Source organism: Pygoscelis adeliae, unplaced genomic scaffold (assembly GCF_000699105.1).
Source record: "Pygoscelis adeliae isolate BGI_AS28 unplaced genomic scaffold, ASM69910v1 Scaffold38, whole genome shotgun sequence".
Lineage (NCBI taxonomy): Eukaryota > Metazoa > Chordata > Aves > Sphenisciformes > Spheniscidae > Pygoscelis > Pygoscelis adeliae.
The window spans coordinates 8,825,443-8,847,829 of record NW_008825614.1 but is presented as its reverse complement, the minus strand read 5'-3'; the positions used below and the strand labels follow the sequence as shown (position 1 = coordinate 8,847,829).

At 43.4% G+C, this 22,387-nt stretch overlaps 1 protein-coding gene across 2 annotated transcripts in view; it reads left to right on the top strand.

The window, feature by feature from the left end:
• The window catches only part of BCL2L13 (BCL2-like 13 (apoptosis facilitator)), a 39,810-nt gene extending 18,376 nt beyond the window's left edge, over window positions 1-21,434 (top strand). For both annotated transcript variants that reach the window (XM_009332873.1, XM_009332874.1), the window contains 2 exons: window positions 4,440-4,583; window positions 16,890-21,434. In XM_009332873.1, the coding sequence (XP_009331148.1) occupies window positions 4,440-4,583; window positions 16,890-17,702 (957 nt within the window). In that variant the 3' untranslated portion in view covers window positions 17,703-21,434. The remainder of the gene's footprint in view (window positions 1-4,439; window positions 4,584-16,889) is intronic.
• The last annotated feature ends 953 nt before the right edge of the window (window positions 21,435-22,387 follow it).

Genomic DNA, 22,387 nt, shown 5'->3' with positions numbered 1-22,387 from the left:
CTTTAATAATACTTGTTTTGAGGAGATGGAATACATTTATGTTGGTTTCATTTCCTTTTAAATGCCTTTATCATCTTAATTGGAATCATATTTTATAACAGAGTAGATGGAGATATCTTTCCTCCAACCTCAACCTAGCTTAATTTTCACTCTAAAGAAGAAGCTGTTAGAAAAATAATTTTTAAAAGTAGCTATGAATAGACATAGTGTTAGGTCTAATTAGCAGGCATACAGCAGCAAAACGAGGCTGTGCTGGCCTCAAGTTTGTGAAAATCTGAAGGATGTATATTTAAATTGACTCTATCGGGAGAACTGAAGGTTACTCCCTTTTATGACTAAATAATAAGAAAACATACAACTAGGTGAGCTAGCCTAACAGAATAATAAATCACTCCTTGTTACATGCTCACGGCCGTTACATCCTATAGTTTCTTGGGTGGAGCAGAAATTGAAGATGGACGGTAGCTGTGGCAGATGTCAAAGGATTAAAAATGTGGAAATACCTTCCCACAGACAGAATTCTGTGTGATCAAGGCTTGTGGTTTGATCCAGACTAGAAGAAATAAAACGGCTGAAGCTAGTAGATGAAATGTGTTTTCAGTTACATGTAAGCTGTATCTTTGTGCTCAGTAGTGGCATCTTGCACAGCAAGATGCTCTTTTTGCTTTCAGTAGCCTATGAACTAGTACATAAAATCTCACGTTAAATTTCTGAGCCTTTGCTGTTGTAGGTATGTAGTACTATACCTACGTATGTATAAAAGCTCCACCTATTTAATCTATTGAATGTGATGCACTCAGAGGGCCCCACTGATCACTTAAAGGCCCAGTATCTCTGCGGCACAGAGCAGACTCAAAGTAGTCTTTGCAAATCTTCCTTGATGTTATGTGTATGAGAGACATGGCATACAGGTAAGCATATACTTCTGGGAGGTACTGGATTACCTAGCTGGCTAGCTGGTTGGAGTCTGAATGTGGACCAAGGCTTGATCTGTCTGGTTTACAATTGGGAAGGTGTCATTTTTAGTCATACCAGTTTTCAAAGAACCTATTCATTATACAAGCATGAGCAGAAAGAAGACACTTCTAAATATAGCTGTTATTTTTTCCATTTAAAAATGTGGATCTTTTCCAGAGTGCAGTGGTATGTTTGAACTGCTGAAGAGATTTGGTTAACTGACTAGCACATGGGATGTAAAGGAATGTTTTCAGTCACTAAAACATGAATATCAATCTGAATGAGGAAATATTGCAGGCTAAACTAATACATAGGAACATCAGTTCTTCTGTTAACATCCCAAGCAAAGTTTACCCACAGACATTAGAAGTGCTGGTTCTCAGTAAAAAAATTTCAGGAGAAGAAACTATTTCATAGAATCATAGAATCATTAAGGTTGGAAGAGACCTCTAAGATCATCGAGTCCAACCGTCAACCCAACAACACCATGCCCACTAAACCATGTCCCTAAGCGCCACATCTACACGTCTTTTCAATACCTCCAGGGATGGTGATTCAACCACCTCCCTGGGCAGCCTGTTCCAATGTTTAACCACTCTTCCAGTAAAGAAGTTTTTCCTCATGTCCATTTCATATATTTCTCAGAAATTGTGATGTGAAAATAATAGGTGTGATGTTGGATTCTGTAAAGAAAAGGAGGAGTCTTCACCTCTATTTGAAATAAGGCTCTCATTAAAACAAAACAAAATCAAAACCACCTCAAACTTAGGGCAAATTATATTTCTGTAATAAAATAAATGTAATAAAAATTTGAAATACTCCACTGTTGAGTTTTTATGCTTTTTGCTTAAAATTGAATATTATGTACATACTCCAAAATACATAATCCCACTATTGTGCATCGGATAAAAGGATAACAAATACTGATATTGAGAGTCAACTGAACTGGTAAGTAGGTTAGCAGTCACCTTAATGTCCCATTTTTACTGGTTTTTGGGGCCAAAGAGTAATACAACAAAAATGTAAGAAATAATCATGTAAAGAATTAGTTGAATTTTATGCTGAAATAGCCAAAAGGTACACAGAAGTGGCAGTTACTTTGGATATAGCTTCTTCAAAGTCTCTGAACTTTCTTTGTAATAATTTTTTTTTTTTGCATACATTTAAATTTGTAATATTGTACTACAGGTTTGCAATAGTATAATTGACAGAAATCTTTCATTTACACAACTACTCAGAAATCTTCCGATAGTAAAGTTTTTTTTTTAATGAGTCCCTAGAAGTTTTCTCCTGCCAACTGTTTTGTGGCATGCTGTGCTTGATACAAGTCGAAATGTAAATAGCCCCTAGCATTCCTTCCCAGGCATACTGGTAGAGGGAATTGCAGTTGCTTTGAATTGCTAAGGCTATATTTTTACTTTGGTCTAGTTAAATCTCATCACCATTCACATAGCTACTGTTATGTACAGAAAGCTGTTGTTAACTTTTATGAAGTACAGTGAAGGTAATTTCTTTCATTAATTTAGGGACAGTACCATGCAAACCTGTTGCTGTTCCTACTGGTCTCAAAGGTAGAAGTGTCAATAATTTCAGCGGGAAAGGAAAATGAGGCAGTGTTTATTGGTCTGCATGGGGCTGGATATGAGAGTTTGACTTTGGTCAAAGGCCTGCAAAGGCTTGCTAAATTTGGGAGGAGCGGATGGATTAAATGTTTAAGCTGGCTAAGGAAGATGGCAACAATCATGTGCAGTATTGCCAACATTTGAGCACCTTCATTTCCTAGGCAGCCTTTTTTTGCCTTTGTTTCTCTTGCCTTCAGCTTAAAGTAAATGTCAAATATTTTGAATCTCAGTGTTGATGCTGTTGTAGAGTTACGTGGGTGTGCCCAAAGCCTCTGAAAGATGCCTAGTCTTGACAGCATGCTTTTTTTTCTTTGATCCAAAAAGATTGAAGTTTTTTCTGACACTTACCTTACCTTGACCTGCTCCTTATGTTTATGCACTGTAAGCTTGCACCTCTTCTGCCTCCAAGTTGAGATTAATGACAAGAAACTCAAGAAACCCCAAGGCTTTTAAAATTCAAGCACCGTCTCGTTCCTGGTTAAGTGACTGCAGTGTTAACTGTTCATCCCAGAAGAACAGTACTATAACCTGTCAGCCATAGTATTGGATCTCTCAGTTGTTAATCAGCTGGAACATCTTAAATTTATCAGATTACAGGCATTTTTAAGGCCCCATCTGTTTTTAGTGGTCCATCTCAGTGTGACTCCACCATGGATTTAGTACAAATCTCAAACCCAGCCTACTTTTCCTATTTGTCTTCCTCTAGCTTTGCATCCTAAGGTGTGATTTCTGGGAATAGTAATGGAGGATATTTACAGAAAATAGGAAGGAGGAGGAGACTGGGAAAGGAAGGAAGCATTTGGAGTTCAGTCTGAGCAGTAGTATTAGCCTGCATCTGCCTTGTGCAGCTGGGAAACAACGTTCTTATTTGCACAGTGAATAGATGTGCAATGCAGTTGTCACAAACTAGGTGCAGTAAAACTTACAAATATTTTTCTTTTGTATCATAATAGCACTTTTTCAGATGCTAATGACTGCAATTCATACCAGTTTCCTGAACTTGGAAAAGTGCTGCATATAAACTTTGCCCGGAGGGCCACTTGTGTCCTCTAGGAGAATAAATTTAGAGTTTAGAAGTTCAACTGCAAGTTGTTCAGGCAAACAAAAACATAGTTTCAGAAGGAAGTGTCTAGAACTGTATAATATGAAGGAGGTGGATTCACAGAGTCTTGCATCTTCCGAAGTAAATCACATTTGGGTTAAGGCTGAGCATTCAGTTAAAGACAAAAGGTTTGGAAGGAGGAATGGGAGTAGGAAATGAGGGAGGGACTTCCGTATGTGTTAAATTTGGCATAGGAGGGAGAGTTTAACATGGGAAGGGGTTTGTGTTTGTCATTTTAAACATGTCTGTAATGTTATGCTGCTGGGAGGAGTTGTTTGTTTCTGTCCTGTCTGAAAGCCAAGTGTGAACTTCTGAAGAGACTGTCCAGTGCAGCGTATCTATTCAAGAATGTATATGAGTTTGCTCTTTAAATACAATTTGGATGCATATCCCTTCAAACTATTTATAATGTTGCATCTTTCCACTTCTGGAGTAGCAAGTTCTGGACCTGTTCTGCTTCTTTACCTGAACCTTGTGTTGGAAAAAAATGGGGCTTAAGACAGCACTGCAGTCCTGTTTGTGAAACTCTAAAGTTAGGCTAGGCTGTGGTGTTTTGCTTATCAGATTAAGTGCTTCTTTCTTACTGAATTGTATTGTGTTTCTGCCTTGTGTCTTCACAGAAATGAAGTGTATAGTCGCTGATATCTTTGGACTTGTACGTTCTGACCCTTTCTGTGAACCACATGAATTCTTCTGTTTTACCTACACAGTAGTTGATAATGCTTTCTGTATTTATTCACAATTCTTGTTTTTTGAAGGTCTTGGTACCCCTGGTTCTGCTACAACAATTTCTGATGGAGTTAACCAGACAGGGCCAGGAACCACTGAGTGCACTTGTGAACTTCGGGGTGACATATCTAGAAGACTATTCTGCAGACTATATCATTCAACAAGGAGGATGGGTAAGAAGACAATGTTTAATTTTCATACTTTGTTCAAAGCTTATTTCTAAGTGTGATACTAGTCTTAATAGGAGTAAAAGCTAAGAGGCATTGCTAGAAGTAAGCAGATGAGACAAGGAATGCCCCAGAAAAAGCAAAAAAAAGGCGGGACGTCAGGACCATATAGTTGGAAAGGGATCTTGGGCAGTCATCTATTTCACTTCTCTGCCCCAAGGCAGAACTGACTTCTACCCATTCATTTCTGATGCTGACATTAAAGACCAATGTGATTGGACTCCACAATTTCCCTGGGCAGTCTGTTCCAGTTCTTTGCATGTCTGGTTTGCTGGATTGCCATTGAAATCAAAGAGGTCCTCAGATGTTAAATAACAACTAGTTTTCATACACTGTGTGTTAAGATGCTAATATGTTGCTATATGGTGAGCTTTTGTTTGTATGTTCTTTCCTGTTAATATACATACAGAATTGCATTTAGAAGCAAACACCTATAATGAGATACTGTGCCTGAGAGGCTCATCTTTTTAGTATTATCTTCATGCTCTGGTGACTGCTGGAAATGATAATATAGTTTTTTTTCCTCTTAAATTTCAGAGGGCTTTTTAGCAGTAAGTAATTGGGGAACACTTCATACAGAAGTGTCAGTAGCTACGAATTTATTTGTATAATAAGTGGTAAAATAGCTAATGCATATTGGATTTTACAGCTACATAGGAACATGGATAGAATGAGCAATCAAGATTTCTTTGAGCTGCATTTCCTTGTGGAAATCTTCAGTTCACGGTAGCCAATGTTCCTGAGTCATGGCACGCTGAGAAAGTTTCATTTAAAAATACATCACAGAGGCAGCTCACAGCCCATGAGCTGGGTCTTGAAGGTAGAACTGTGCTAAAGGAGGCTGAGCTTCAGATTACTGGGTTTGGGAAGGATGCCAGATGTGAATGGAATTAATCTGGGATTAGTGAAATGGCTCCAGCAAGTTGATTTATTCTAAAAAGAAAAGCTGTTCAGGAAAACCCAGTGATTAAAAAGTGCTAGTAGGAAAAATCTCATTCAGACAGCTTCTCATATTTCAGGACTTTACCTGAAGTTTTTTTTTAAGAGTAGTTTGTTCCAGAATTTCTGTACGTCTGCACCTTCCTATATCCTTTCCCTTCCCGGCAATCGTGGATAATAGTTTTCAAAGCCTTCGGGTGGGATTGTTTGTCTTTAATGGACAGAAACACTGACATCATGCCACCAAATGACCATAGGTCATTTGATAAATGCACTCACATTTCAAAGTATTTTCATCACAGGGAAGGTCCGTCCTTGCAGCTTTAAGACAGATGGATGTTAGTGGTATTTTGCTCTTCTGCTTTTTTTTTTACCCTCAGAAAAGGCTGCAGTCTGTTCTCTAGCCCCTATTTGACGCCTGCGATATAAACATACTTAATACAGTGCAAAGCCTCTGAAAACAAGCAGCTTTCCAGCATGGCCTCCAAGGGAGAGGGCTGTGCTTTGTGTTTGTGTGACTGTGCATGTATGTACAGGTCTGGGTAGTCGGTGTTTAATGGGCTACGAGCTTGTCTGTATACATCCAGTCAGGCATAAAATCAGACTGACATAAGCGGTACAGCAAACAAGCCAGAGCTATTTTTGAAACAGCAGAAGAGGCGAGGAAAGAGACAAGGTGATGAAAATCCTTTCCAGCCGAATTAATGTAGCTGCACTAACTCTTTGTGAGTTGCTCTGGGGATGGGGTTGGGGACCCATTGGGCTTGTGGCTTTATGTGGAGGAAGGGAATATATGGTTTTATTGTTTTGTTTTGTTTTGTTTTTTTCCCTGTAAGGAAAATGTTCATTTGTACTGAGTGGCATGCTTCTTGGTTTGTTCCAAGTCTGTGGGATGGTGTTCTGGGGATGGCAGTGCTGGGAGCGGGGCGTGGGGTAAGGCTTGGGAGAGTTTGTGTTTCTGAGAAGGGCCGGAAAAGAGCTGCCTGGCAGGCTGTGAGCCATCTCGCAAGTGTTTTGCATTTTTTAAGATAAGCATCTGCCACAGAGGCTCTGTGTGCCCGATCAAGTTGTCAGTAATACTTTGCTAGAGCCATAAGGACAATGTATAAACCTGGGAGTCTCCAGTGAATTATGTTGCTGTGAGAGTAAGAGGTTCAATTTTTGTGTTATTCCGGAGCGGTGTGAAGATCGGTCTTTCCTACAGCTGCTAAGAGCTTACTTAAAACTGAGAAGATACCAGAATAGCCTGTCTGTTTTTTCATGGATCAGGAGCAGAGGAGATCTTCACAGGAGTCAGCTTTTCAGGGGCAGACCTGAAAAATTCTGTAGTGTCTCTGGTGCTGTCTCTTCCCTTGGCACCACATAATTTGGGGTCTTCCTCCATTTTTGGATTGAAGTCAACCTTTGCCAGGAGGGAAGTGGCCAGTCGAAGGTAAGGGGTCAGCTGAGCCCTCCCTATGCCTCACTGCGGATCTGCAGAGTCAGAATTTTACGGAGCTGTGTCATCCAGTGGGACCACTTGCTGTGTCATGCTGTGCAGCCACGATGCGGCTGGAAAGGCTACCGAGGTTCTGCATGTGTGCAAGACTTCAAGTTGTTTTGTGGGCTTGGGAGGCTTGTAGGTCCAGGAAAGCATCTGTTGAGGATGATAGACAACAGTTAACTAGAAGAGAAATTGCTAGCTCAAGGGAATAAAGGTTGATAAATTGGATAGCTATGCAGTAGATTTCAAGAAATCGGCTTGGCTTGTGAGGAATGGGAAATTTGGGATACTAGAGGTAGAGCCTCTGAGATGAGAAGTCGCTTTTTGATTTTTCATCCCAGTCCTGCAGAGACAGGGTGATGAGATGGTGTGTTGAAACAATGAGTGTTCCCCTCCCATTCTCCCTTCAGGCACTAAAATTGTAATTCAGCTAACTTTTCATGGTAGGGTGGGACTGGGATGTAACGGTTGGTTGGTTTGCGAGGGAGTGGCTGGCATATTTTTATGTTCAAGTGCATACAGTATTTTGATACTGTGATTCTGGCCGTTGTGTATGCTGTTCCCCTTCCCCTTGGTCTGTTTTACTGCTTTAGGGTGAAAGTCTTCCAAGTAGGAATGTCTGCAGTGTACTGCACGTTGTGTTTGGATGCAGTTGGCAACATAATCGTGAATGAAGAGATGAAATGACTACTCCATCTAGTTTACAATCCCTTAGATTTGCAGGTAGATGCAAGTTGAGTTTGGAGGACTGTAGGAAAGCAAAGAAATCTTGCTTTCTTCTGGACAGTCTCTCACTAATTGCAGTGACAGGTTTGGCTGCAGCTCTTACATTTACGCTGCTTGACTGTAAGTTTTAGCGTAATCTCTCTTTGGAGCAGAAAGCATGTTTGGCATTCCAGGTTCTCTAAATAGCCACATGTGGGGGGACACATTTCTTCCTCCTGACTCTCTGTTTTGAACCTAAATGGTCATACTAAGATCTCGTTCCCTTGTTGTTTTGAACTGTTGCAAACCAATTCCCAGCCTGATTTAGCAGTTGCTTCGTTCTTCTCTTTCCTGAAAGCAATGTTAGGGCTCAACAAACCGACATGCAGTGTACATGCTCTCCCCTCCCTTCTCCTCCTCTCCCCTCCCTTCTCCTCCTCTCCCCTCCCTTCTCCTCCTCGTACCTCCCCTCCCTTTTCGCTCTGACTTCTCCAGCGCTGAATGCTGCTGCATCAGAAGCAATTCTTGGTCTCCTGGAAAAGTGCACAGTAAGGCCAGTCAGTTGGTAAGGATTTTTTTCCTCTTGCTTTCCCACCCCTCCTCCCAAATAATTTATTTCTTCTCAAGCTCTGCGGATCCTGTTTTCCATGGTTAGATTTCATCTATGTTGAAATAGTCTGGGAATGTCTATAAGGAGGAAAAAGTATGAAATTACTTGGAAGCTAGCTGCTTTTTTTTTTCTTTCTTCTCAGATTCACATTCATGTTACAAGCCCATCTGCTTTTCACTTGTTTTTCAAACAAGAAGCGAAATAAGTGTGTGCAGTCCGTGTTTATTGGTATTCAGTTAATAACCTTTCTTCTCTCAGTAAGAGGCTGGTATTTGTATTTGTGACCCGTAGCTGAAATTGTCTCTGCCTTCCCAGGGTTCTTGTCTCATGATGTTCAGACCTGGATTTGAATTTAACTAGTTATTTGCCCGTGTTGAAGAGAGTAAAGGTAAATTTGCTTGAAATATGCGTAGCGTTTACAGTTTCTTATCTCAGCCTTAGAAGAGTTGTTCTCTGTTTCCAGTGTTCTGTCTTGGGCTTTTCTGTCAGCTTTGACATTTTCTTTGCTGCTGGTGATTGAATAATCTGCGTACCAGAGTCTGTTAACAATCTGGAGGAGAAAAAGAGTAGAGACACACTTGTCATCCTGGGGGAGCGAGGCAGTCAGTTTGCGCTACTGGAGATTAAAATCTCCTTCTGCAGCGGTCCAGGTGTCTGCCTTGAGAATGACAATGCAGAAATAGAGCGCCGTGCTCCACTGGAGGAGAAATAAGTAAGTTTAATACGGTAGAGATGCGAGAAAGGGCAATCTAATTGGAGAAGTTCTAGAAAGGAGTTTTCCTTTCAAAACGATTATACTTTATGCTTGTATCATGGAACACTGCAGTGAAACATCCACTTTTATTTGTATGTAACTTCTTTGGTACAGTAATAGATTTTTTTATTTTTTAGGCCCTATGGCTGAAGGAGAAGGAACTTAAATGGTCAAGGAGCAACTATATCTCCTTTCTTTTTTCCCTTCCAACAACTTCAAATCGGTCTGTCTGAAGAATTGGTCTCTAAATAACTGAATTTACTTCAGTTTAAACCGATAAGGCTGAAACCTTAAAGGGTGTTGCTTTGGTGCTGACTCTCTGCAGGTAGTAGAGGTTATGTTGGAGGGCAGGGGAAGGAATAGGATCATTTCTGCAGGCTGTTCTGGCTAAAGCATTCCTTGGAGGGGATGAGAGCAGTGGCTGCAATATCGGTGTGGTTTGATTCTTCTGCCATGACCTTTTTTCCTTTTTTCCTTTTTTTTTTTTTTTGTTTCCCGTAATAAAAAGTACAGTCCTATTTGTGGACTCTGCTCTGTTTTTCTTGGCTCCACCTATCTTGACAGTTTCATAAAGATGAATGCTACAATAAATGCCTGGGGCTTTTTGTTACTTTTTTTTTTTTTTTTTTAATGTACTGTTCTAGATCTGCTGTTATCAGCTGCCCCTTTTATAATCCACTTCTCTGAAAGATTAGCAGGGTAACGCTGTCAGGTCTGACTTCAGCGAGGGTCTGAAGAGGCATGGCATAGTGGGGCTGCGGACGGAGGCACAAGAGTGGATGGAACTGCAGCCCGGTCGGTGCAGGTGGGAGTGAAGTTGTCCCGACCCCAGCAGCCATCCGTGGGCACAGCTTTCGCCTGCTCAGCCCTCGGCACAGGCGGCACTTCACCAGCACACGGCTGCTCCTCTATTATAGCTAGAAATCATATGACAAGCGCGTTCCCAGCTCTGGGGAAATCTGTTATTGTGGGAAATTCACTTATTTCCCCAGAGGGAGATCTCTTGGGATCCCCGGACACAGACCAGTTCATCACTCCTTGCATTTTGTTTTTCACACGCTAGATTTTAAGCACAGGTGCATTTGATGGGTTCCTAGTACTCATGCTGTCGATGCGAGGAAAGTAATGACTGAACCTCATTTCTCTCTGTGATAGGTTATGTTACAAGATAAAGTCAGTACTCTTGCATAAGAAACTTCCTAGCTGTGTTGACTGTTTTGAATTTCTTATCATGGTAACGATTGCTCTCCTGGAATGTTTGCGTTCTGCCAGCATTTCCTCCTGTGCCTCAAGCCACTTGGGGCGTCCAATCCCCATGTTTTCTTGGGGATTTTATGTGGGTCTGTTTATTTTCAGGGGGAAAAAAAAAGTTCAGGGAACGTAGATACTTTTTCCCGCAAGGTGGCACTCCTCTCTGACCTGTATACAGAATTTTTGCTTCTACTGGACAAAATCAAGATCTGGGGTGTATGGGTGGCTTACTGGGCTGTATAGCTTTTCTGGGGGCTTTTTAGCGTCTTTGGAGATGAGTTTTGTATGAGTTGCCTATCCACATCATTCCTTTCGTGGTAACAGACTTAACTGTTGCCTGCCTGTTCATACTTCTCTAAGAACTGAACCAGAGACACCAGTCGAGCTTTTCAGAACGCTTAAAACAAAACTAAACCAAACCCTAGAAGAATACACACAGCATCCACAGCAATTAGACATAGTCGATTTGCACGTGTATGGTCTCCTGAGCTTACAGGGCAGGGCTTTCAAAGTCTTCTCTAAGGTGCAGTAAATGCTCTGTTGGACACCTTAATGGCGATCTCTTTCCATTCATTAGCTAATAACATCTCCATTACAGATTCAGTATGTACTACTATTCCTTCTATTTTTGTAGGAAAAAAAAAAGTTACTTTTATCTTTGAGACATTCAGAATATTGATTTGAGTATCTATTTCCACCAGAAGCAGCTTTACACAAATCAGGCTGAAATTATTATTCTGGTAAATAAGGATGTTTTTTTTCTTATGTGGAGTTTAAGTTTTTGCTGTTTAGCAAAAATAACTACTATAGTTAGTAAGTCAGCTTGTTTGTATACAATTAATAACAGACCTATTAGAAAACTATGAAAAACAGTATAGTCGTCATGAGAGTCAGTTTCCAAGTCTTTTTTTTTTCCCTTATGTTTGCTGTCTTTAAATCATAATTGAAACTTGACAGGTGTTTTTAAGTAGCAATTTCCTGCTATATGTTAAAGGTTGGTAGTGTTCTGAATCCACTGCCGAGAGTGATTTTCAGCAAGGTTCAGATTATTGACACTGGCAGGACTACAGCTGAATCCAAACTGATGGGTTCTTCTTAATGGAGGAGTTTTCAGATATTTTTTTCATTATTTTGTTACCAGTTTACAGTTGTCTAGTGTAGCTCACCCTGTAGCATAACGGCTATAACCTATCCTGAGGGCTAGTCCAGCACATCTGTTAAAAGTGATTTCTGTCACTTGCGGAAGTCTTGTGGAAAATTTCTACAAGTCAAGCCCCATAGGCTGAGGACAGTGACTGACTTCTAGAGCTCCTTTTTGAGGTCTGCAAATGCCAGCTCGACAGAATTAAGTCAATCTTCTCCTCAAGACTGCCTCATGTGCTGTGGACCATCCTTGTTGAGTTCTAGCCAAGAAGGGAACTATCCAGTTCTCATCGTAACTTGTGCCAATGCTTCCCTCAGGTGGCAGTGGTCGGGATCAGGAGTGGCAGGGTGCTGCAGTGAGGGACTTACTCTTGCTTCTCTGGACATACATGATGTGGTTCTAAGTATGCTGGATGAGGAAAAACACTCCACGTTTGCAAGTCTCCCATCCCAAATTTGAAACAGAGGAACTCTGATTGTTCTGGTCTGGAGCAGTAGACTATCCGTTTACAGTAAACAAAGCAGATAAAGAAATGCTTACATTCATTCCTTATTTACTGTTAAATCTAAAGTGTAGGGCTTATCTAAGGCCTCAGGTTATGAAAAATCCTTCCACGTGTTCCATCCTGTCCTGAATTAATCTGTCTGTGGGAGCTTTGCTTCTGGGTCACATCTGTAGATGAATCAAGAGAATTGTCCTAAATGTCATTAAGTTTTTACTGCAGCTGCTTTAAAAGAAAAAAAAAACCCAAACAACAAACAAGTGCAAACCTCAACTGAATCAGCACAAAATCCTAGCTTTATCCTCTTGACTTTCCGAATTAACTCTTAATTCAGCTCAAGAAATATTAATCATGTATCCTAAATAATGCCTGTTACTGGCTGGCTTTTCAATTAAAACTTCATAAGCTTTTAATGAAAAAGTAGTGAAATTACCCATTGACACTCAGCATGTTAGCTTTCCCCCATATTTCTCAACCTCGGGCGATCTGTCAAGCTTGGAGAGTTGTGTCCCCAAGGCACTGACACGGAAGTTAGATTGTCTGTAAAGACAGAAAGGAGTCAGCCAGGCTTTATAAGGCTCTGATTTATAGGGAGCCAGTGACTGATAACTCTTTTGAGGTCAGTGCAGTCTGCGTGGGAAAAGGAACAATAAAATGCTTGAGCCTCTTAGGCCCTCCCTTCTCCTGAAGGCAGGATGGGTGTGTAGTGTTGGTACACGTATTCATGAAGTATTTGAAATGTTGAGGATTGCCCATGTTCCCCGTATTGCCATCCCTTCGTTTCCTTACCCTCTCCAAAGCAGTTTATCTTGCACGTTACCCTCAGCCTATGCCCAGATCTTTCCTGTATTTTGTGAGAAGCGTATCTCCAGTGAAAGTTCTCGGCAAAGCACATGGCCTTTAAAAAATGCCCTGATAGGTGGGAATAACTAGAATAACTAATGCCTGATCCTTGTATGTCAATGTTGCCTCCCCATCTATTTGTTAACCTGCTGAGTATGTGTGGCATTACATCATACTGAGCTAAGATATTTTGCTGGGCCTGGGCATCTACCGGTCCACATAGTAGCTGTGGTGGTACTTTGTCTATATTACTTGTGCATTTTTATCATGGTCAAATCATCTGTGGGTTCCCTCTAAAGAACAACTTTCATTTTCCTTATGAGAGGAAAGGGAAGAGTTAAGAGTGGTAGATCAGGAATAGAGCAGACGCAGAGGCTGGAGAAATACATATTGAGAAGTATCAGGATGGCTTAAATTTCACCGCAGTCTCTGTACCCGATTGTCCCCATTGACTATAGGTGGCTCCCTCCTCCCTGCCGTGGGCTGCTGAGTCACTGCTCAAAGGCGCTTGGCTTTCGCCACTGTACAGTATGCAACTTCAGGGGAATTTAGGCCGTCTGAATATGGCCGTAGTCGGTGCTTTTTTTTAGTTTATTACTGAAAAGTGGTTTGCTATAATCACCAGAGCTCACAAGCCCGTAGAAGCATGGTGTGGTTTTGGAATATTTTGCTATATGCTTCATGTTGAACCAGTCACAGCAGCATGGGTGCACTTCCAGTGGTATGTTAAGAGAAGAGCTGTCATCAGTTGTGTGTGTCCCTGTTCTTTTTGCTAGCACCAGATCACAGGCATAGTCTGGTTTGTTGTGCTGTGCTGTGGATGGGAAAGAAATTCATTCTGATTTGTGGAAGGGTAGAGCTGAGCAGAGAGGAGGGTAGTATAGAGGTTCATTTTGTTGTTTAATTGCCGTTGTTCTGAGTCTGTTATCGCCTGTGGAAATAAAAAATTTGCTGTGATCATAGGTGCCTGTTAGTAGCTTGTATTACAGTGAGACTATGTCCTACTTAATCAACATCCAGAGAAAATGCTGATGATCAAAGGAGTGAATGTACAATCTCAGTGTCTGGGCAGCGGGCTGCTTCTCCATTCTCAGCACAGGGCGGTGGAAGCTAACCACCGTGAGTTCTCCCGGCTGTGCTGCTCTCGAGAGTCTGCTGGAACAGGACAGGTCAGTGCTGCGTGTGGAGTCCTGTCCTCAAGTGCTGCGCAGCAGCCCTGGCCCACACTGCTCAGTATTTGGTCTCTTTGGATCTGGTAACCTCTGCCTTTCCTTAAGTTTCTTGGCTCTTCTTTTCCATTGCACTTACTTTGTGATGCTGGTTGCTTCCTCCTAGGTCATAGAGCTCCATTTTGTTTTAATGGCCTGAGCTGCATTTAAAAAAAAAACTTAGTTCTTCTAGTGAAACGACTTTCAAGAGGGTGCTGGAGTCTTGAATTGTCAGTCACTGCTTGCAGAGCAGAACTTGCTTTGGGTTTGTGGGCGTGTGTGTGGTGTCTGAACATTTTGACAAATGTAATGCTGTATTAATTTTTATTTCATTCTGAATCAAAACTTCGTGGTGATCCTTAAGTGGTTAGCGAACGGCTTGATCACTTTTAACTCTTCCCCTGAGGAACTCTGTGCGTCATTTCTCTTTAGAGTTGCGGAACATGTTACCGAGCTGGATGATGTTTCCTGCATCCAAGCAATTTAAAGGCATTTATGAAGAAAAGTTCCTTTTGAAGTGTTCTACAAGACTCCTTTGCTCATGCACAAATATCTTCCAAAATTCCACAGGCTGAGAATATGAGATTTACATCCCACCCCTGCCAAAATACATTATAAAATCCTTACATTCCCAGTGCTGTCCTGTACTACAGCCTCCACTGTTGTACAAAAGTCTCCAGGAATGGGTCCATCAAGTTTTGTGAAATGGCAAGGTGTTTTTGGGGAGCGGATAGAGAAACCTCACTCCCATACTCAACTCAGGCTCCACTGACTCCTTTGCACAAAGTTTACTGATATGGTAATAATTTCCACCGTGAAAGATTAAAGTGTACTGCCGTAAGTTGCACGGCTTTCTCAAGTGCCCGTTTAGTGCTTTCGCCAGGGGTCCACTCCTGCTTCATTTGCTCTCGCTGCAGCTACTGCCAGTGACCAGCAGTGTTTGTGCTGTCTCTCCTGTGCCTGCCTGCTTGCTTTTTGGTGGGTTTTTTTGTGTGTGTGTAGATCCTTCCACCTTCTAGGGAAGTGAGGAGTTGCAGCGTGTCTGGTGTCTCTGTGGAGGGTACACCCGTGTCTGTGGAGAGTCCGGTTCTCTTGTGCTTCCCTGAGAGAAAAGTGCATTGCTGCTGGCCCAGGCGCTACGAGCTCTCTGAGTATGCCTGCTCAAAGTTAGAAACCATTGACTTGTAGGCCCTGAACTCCTTGCATATTAGGAACTAAGTGATAATTGGGAGTTAGCAAAGCTGAAATGCATTTTCCTTCTGCTGTCCGAGCAGGGCACTGGTATTGATTCGGCTCTTTCGGCATCAGTGCAAGCAGGTGCAGGTGCTGACCCTGCTCCACCCCTGGTCATGCTCGCACACCGGGGCATCTCAGTGGGCCAGACTGGACACTGATCAGGGTTAAAAATGACTCAGCAAAATAAAGAATGTGTTTCGTTTTAACTTGGGTCAGTTCCACTGCGTGGATCCATAAAAAGTTGTGGAACAACCGAGGAGGTATCTTGGAATGGGAAACCATCGGTAGGAGACTGGAGCAGAACCAACCCCCAAATTCACAGGTGTTGGGAAGGGTTTAAAAAAGAGGGGGACAACTGCTTGGAGTGCTTTAGGAGAACTATTGCGTGTGGAAAGGAGCAGGGAGAGAGAGGGGATGAATGGATTTTAGATTTTTTTTTTTTCTTCATGTTATGATGGAACTGTACGGGAAAGCTTGATAATTGAATGAGGAATTTGCATAGAAGGGGCTCCCAGCACTGCAGTACTTGATAAAATGTTCAAATAATTTTTGTTAAGAGAAGAAAGTGAAAGTAATTGAATCTTTGTTAATGGTTTCATAGACTTCTATTATATGGCATAGCAAATTTCAGGGTTCCTCTCTGCCCCTGTCTCTTGTTTTTACGTTCTTGGTATCACACCCATCTCAGGTTCTTCTGTACTTAATTTTTTTTCCTCTTTCCCCTTGAAGCAAATCTCTTCTGTGTTACATACTCAGCAGTCCACGCGTGACTAGGATCGACGGTGCTGTTCTTTCTGTAAGGAGGGAATCAGTCAGTATTTTGCACTTGCAGTTTCTCTAACTGGAGCCCGCTGTCAAATTTTTAGTATGCCTACAGATTTTTCCTAGCTAAATAAAAACAAGCAAACTCTGTCAGCACCTTCGGATGTCTGTGCTTGGTTGGTTGTTTTAACTTAAGTTGTGTAGCCAAAGTTATGATGACAGTCTTGGAAAGTGAACTCATTTAAGAATAGCTAAATTTGTTTGTAGTAAAATACTAGAAAATACTGTAGGTTCCAGCTTGTTGGTACAAAGCAGAAATACAGGCTTCAGATAGCACTGGAAATGTGATAAAATTAATGTAAGAGAAACACTGTTAGATGAAAACAGACAAGCAATATGGAGCACTTGCACAAAATGGAGAAGGGAGTGGTATTCAGCTGGGCTCATGTACTTGTGTTTGCTTTCTTTTTCTTGTTTTGTTTCAGTTTGGTTTCAGACTTTGGCATCTCGTTCTCTGGTTAGTAACGCCCACGTGCTATGTTTTGGTGATGTACTCGGCGGTGCAGTAATGTCAGGGAAAGGAGGAGCTCCCAGCAAAGCTCTTACAAGTGGCTCCATTCTCTGGAAATGCCAGCTGCACCAGCTGGGTTTTGTAATCTCTTCTAAAATGTAGGTCAGACAACTGCTGCTCCTGCAGAGGCCCTCTCATCTTTCTTCCAGCCCCACTAAGTTTCCAGGTGTCCTGTTCCTTCCCATACAGGGGAGGTAATGCTGAAGCCATCGCTCACGTGTTGTGTCCTCCTTTTCGTTCGTAGGGGACGGTCTTTACTTTGGAATCCGAAGAGGAAGAGTACCCCGGGCTCATCGCAGAGGACAGTAATGACATCTACATCCTGACCAGTGACAACTCGGGACAGGTGAGCCCCCCGGAGTCCCCCACGGTGACCACGTCGTGGCAGTCGGAGAGCCTGCCCGTCTCCCTGTCAGCGAGTCAGAGCTGGCACACAGAGAGCCTGCCAGTCTCCCTGGGACCCGAGTCCTGGCAGCAAGTGGCCATGGATCCTGAAGAAGTCAAAAGCCTGGACAGCAACGGAGGGGGTGAAGAAAGGAGTGAGAACAACTCTTCCAACTCGGATATTGTTCACGTGGAGAAGGAAGAGATACCGGAGGGGATTGAGGAAGCAGTGGTGTCAGCCGTCGCTGCAGAGACCACGCAGGCAGCATTTCCAGAAACCCCTGCTTCTCTACAGGAAGTAAAACCTCAAGCTGAAATTGCTGCTGTTGAAAAAACACACCCCTCCGCACTTCTGCGTACAAAACAGGAGGAAAAGGGAAAAGAGGCTGAAGAGCTTGTTGAACCTGAAATCCCCGTATTAAGTAAACCTGTCCCAAAGTTAGTCCCATCAGAAGAAAAGGCTGCACCAGAACCTGAGAAAATACTGCTTCCAGGGGAAAAAAAAGTGGGGAAAGAGGGCCGTTTGGAAGAAATAGAAGAGAAATCCTCCGCTGCAGAGGAGAAGCCTATCTTATTGCCAGAAGGGAAATCTATATTGCTGTACGGTGGGGCTGCTGCAGTAGCTATATTAGCTGTAGCAGTCGGAGTAGCACTGGCGCTTAGAAAAAAGTAACGGAGCTCTCTTGAGGAGGAGGAGGAGGAGGAGGGGGGAGAGAGAAGAGAGCACGATCCAATTTTTGTAGTTGTGTTACCTAAAGGTTGAGCTGCCTGCTGTTTAATTGGACACTTGAGTAACTTAATGGTGATGGGGTGAGGTAATTCAATAAGCCTCCAGCTATGGACAATCATGTTTTTAGTAGAATTGGGGCGGGGACTGGTTTTTCGTGATTAAAGTACAGGGGTATTTTTAAAAAAAAAATAAAAAAAAATTCTGCAAATTTAAGAACTTAAGTGCAGGTGCTGAAGAAGGGGGTGCTCATACTCTAGGAACTGGAACAGAGAATCCCCAGGGGAAGGGAAGAGCCAGCTGCTGCCAACCCCTGGAGTTTTTGGCTTCTCAGACTGACCGCTATTGCAGCTGCGCTGTCTTGTCACTTCCCGTCGCACCCCTGAGCCCTCCCTAACAAACATTAGCCAACCTGAGTCCTGTAGCGAGAGGCTGGTCTCCCTTTTGTCTCGGCTTCCTCTCAGGTACAGCACTGCTCCTTGTAACCTCGCAGGTTCCTCCTAAGCCCCAGTGGGAGAGTGCTCATTCTTACCTCTTTGCTCACACCGGTTTTGGCCCCTAACACTTACTGGAGCCCCATCCTGTAAAGATGCTGCCTCTCTATAGCTGTATTATCTCTGAGCATCCTGGTGTTCCTGGGGGAGAGGTGCCCAGGAGGGTGGGAGGGACACTGCTGTGCGCTGGTTTAAGAATCCATTTGCTCCACTCCTGCCCAGCCCCCACTTCACTGCCACCCTTGAGTTACCAGAGGTGCAAAATTCATGCTGGACACGGTGCCGTTCTGATCAGTACTCTGATCCCAGGGTATATTCAGCAAAGATACAGCAAAACTGCGTGCAAGTGAGGCCGATGCCTCCTGTGCCATTGAAGGGTTAAACGCTACGTTGTCCTGTATCACGCTGCAGTCTGTATCGTCTTTCGCAGGTTAAGCAGAGAGCGTATTTAGTCCTAACTCGGTCTCGGCTGTGACAGAATCCCAGATACATAAGGCAATGGAGTCTAGTAACTGAGCAAAACAGCATTAAACGTCTCCTCTATCTGCCTGTTCCTGACCTGACCCGGAGTGTTGATCAGTGCGATTTCTTTTGTGACTCTGAATCTGTAATTAGCTAAACTTACAGGTTCACAAATGATGAGAGAGTTACTTTGGCAAAAAGTAAATCCCTCTTCCTGCAGTCACGCCACTTCAGATGTGTGTGAAGAGAAACCTTTTTAAGTATTGCCATGCGTGTTAGTGTCCTGGTTTCGACTGGGATAGAGTTAATTTTCTTCCTAGTAGCTGGTATAGTCGGATCCAACCACAAGTGTTCCTCTTCCAGTGCGCGTTTCTGTGTCTGTCCTTGTCCTATGTCTGTCCTTGTCTGTACGGCAGCTCTGTGGGCAAGACCTTAGGCTTTCCAGGCAAAACTACTGATGCATCTCTCAGGGTTCATGCTGGCACTGTGGCTTAGACCAGAGGGAGGTAGGTGAAAGGGAACTCGGGATAATGTAAAAATCAAAGTACGAGCTTATGGGAAGCTTACTCTTCATGAAGCACAAAGACAAGGTACTTTATTTCTAAATAACCTTATCTAGAGTACGTCTCGTAATGAGCCTGTTCTTAAGTGATCTGAGAATGAAGAGATTTTAGCACATTCTCTATTTTACAATATTCTTGCTATATTTTCCTATCCCACCCATATCCCAGGATGCTGGGAAGTCAGTAAGAACCTGGCAGATTCTGAGGAAATTTTTTTGTTTAAGCTTTTTTGAGAGTGGATTTTTTAGAAAACTTCTTGGATTTTTGAACTGCGTGAGTGTGAAGTTGAATACTGAGAGGAAAGATTGTCACGTATGTACTGCTGCTGTGGACTGAACTCGGGAGCTCTGGAGCTCTGGACTTTACTGTTGATCATTGATTGCTCTTTTTCCCTGTACAGAAGGTAGCAGGTTGGCCTTAACACAAAAAGAAACCCTTTACCATGTTGCAAAATGGAATTGACTTTTTTTGCCATTTCCTGGTGCCCTGCTGGTACCATCATTGCTGTGCTGTGTGCCCAGAACTGGTCGCTGGGACCTCCTCACGCCACGGACTCTCCGGTGTCTGCCTTCCCACCACCACGGTTCCTTCTCCTGGCGCCTCATGGGAGCTTCCCTTGTGTGGAGAGGTGTCTTTATGCTCCTTTTGTCACTGATGTGCACGAATGTTTGCAGTTTCGCTTCATTTCACGTGTGGCAACAGTGTTTTATTGACAAGTGACACAGTCTGTGAGGGTACCTGGTTGTTCCTATGTGGCAAGGGCTGCTTTACTGCCCGGTAAGTGGGGGCAGGTCTGCCCCTCCCTGCTGCTTTGCTGACGGCTTTGGTTTCTTCTCCGGGTATGTTCTCTGTGGGAGAAGGGCCGTTCTTAACCCAACCTACGTCCTCTCCTTCTGAAAGATGATGCACCTACATTTGGGACATCCCCCATCTGCAGCCACGCGGTGGGTTACACAGAAGTACCCACATGCACTCTGAAGCAGAGATGGATTTTTTTTGGACATTCTGGATAACTTGTGCGCAAACTGGGGGGCGGGGGGGCAAGGTCAGGTCAGGTGTTCTTTTAGCTCTTCTCTGTACATGGTTGTTTCAGTAGTCGTGTGGGAGATGGGTACAGGACAGACAATAAATCCACGCCGGCTAGGGAAGAAGTCCCTAGCTGCTTGGCATAAGGAGCCCAGTGGGGCATTAAATAAAAAGTGTCGTCTGCCACACACAGCAGTGAGAAAAAGGTGGCAGCAGTAGTAAGGAAAACAGATGACTTTGTTTTGTTAAGCATTTTCATGGTGGGGCGAAAGCCTCGAGTATCTGGTGTGTTGCTACATTTAACGGAGCATCAGCTGCACCATGTGTTTTGGTTGCTTGGTCCCTTCTTTATATTATTCTCCTTTCAGGGTCTTAGAGAGTTGACAAGTCAGCAAGAATTTGTACCATCTTCTCCCCCACGCCACTGACCGTGCATCATTTAGAAAATTTATCGTATGCGTCTCTTTCCTGTGGGAACACTCATGTGGAGTCCTGTGGTCAGAGCTGGGACAGGCCCTGTGGAAGTCACCAAAGGGCGGGTAAGCTCAGATGGCAGCGTTCGTACAGACTGGAGTGCCAGGCTGCTTGCTCTGTTACAGGTGTGAATTAGAAAATGGAAGGTGGTGGGGTTTTTTTCCCTATCTTCAAGTACATAAAAGTAATCCTAAACCGCAGGGTCTAATCACCCTGAACCATGTGATGTGACCTCTTTTTAGTGGATCTCTTGCAGCTGGCTGAGGAAAGGCAGTAGCTATATACTTACGAAAGGGCATATAGAATTACTCTCACTTGTGTTGCTTATCCCCTTCCCAAAAGTGCCTCAGTATCTGTCCTCGAGTGGCCTGTACCTTAATAAAATATCTACCTTAGACCCAATCTTTCTTCACTTTATCCTTGTCTGCAGCACACCCTAAAGCTGAGATGCTAAAACAGCAGAGGACTGGATCTGCAAAAAAGTGTTAAAGACTTAAGGAACTGCAGTGGGTAGCATGTTAAATTAAGGAACTGGCAAGGAAAAGGCTTTCAGGATAAGGTGCAACTTACATCTCAGTTGTGCTTAACTCTGGGCTGTGTTCACTTGGGCGTTGCGGCTGGGAGCTGAGCAAGGTCCTTCTTCAGCAAGCGTTCCTGGAGCAACGGGCTGGGAGCAAAGACTGAAACCCAGAATCCCTCTGTTGCATAAAAGCCCAAACGGCAGACACAGAGCCATGTCCCTGCCTGCTGCAGCCATGCGCTGTGCGAGAGCCTGGTGGACTCCCGCCTCCCGAATCCCTTAAACTTCAGAAGATCGAGGCTGTGGGGCTGTAGCTGGCACAGTGGTGCCGAGCTGCTCAGCTAGGGCAAAATCAGAATATCGCTGGGCAGACACAGAGAGGTGCCTTGAAAACTTAGGCTTTCGGTTCTTGTTGGGCTAGGTGGATGCCGAGTAGGGGTTCTCGGGGTGCTACTTCGGCTGCTGAAAAATATGGACAATAACTTAGATCTAAAATACTAGGTCTGGCCCAGTGAAACAAGCTAGAGACAAGAAAGCAACACTTCTGCAGCCTTCTGTCCGTTCAGATGGGTGTCATTAGGCAGCTGCCTGCTCCAGGTACTTACCCGTCTGAACAGAAGCTCAGAGCCAGACGATGCAGTGGAAGCACGTTCTCTGTTTAGTATTGCACCTGGTTTTGGACTTCTGGCTGGAGGTGAAGAGCCTGTTGTTGTGGTGTTTGCAGTCGGTCGTTTCTTTCCTAACTTGCCTTCTAGAGAGCGAATTACTACTCGAAGAAGCCATCCTTGCTGTTTGTGAGGGCTTGATTTTTTTTTTTTTCATCCTGGCTGGGGGCTGTGCTTGGGCATCTGCAGCTCAAGGGACGGCTGAAAGCTGTAGTGCCGAGTGCTCTTGCATAGGGCAAGTTCTGTTGCCAGAATCCCGTTTCCTTCCTTTTCATGTAGTGCTGATCACAGCTAGGCTAACACTTTGGACTGTATTTTTGGCTTTCTAATGGTCACAAATGAGAAATTTCATTAGTACTAAACAAGCGAGGTTCTGAAGTTTGGTCTTTTTTCGTTTTAATGATTGTAGTAGACAAAATAATCTGAG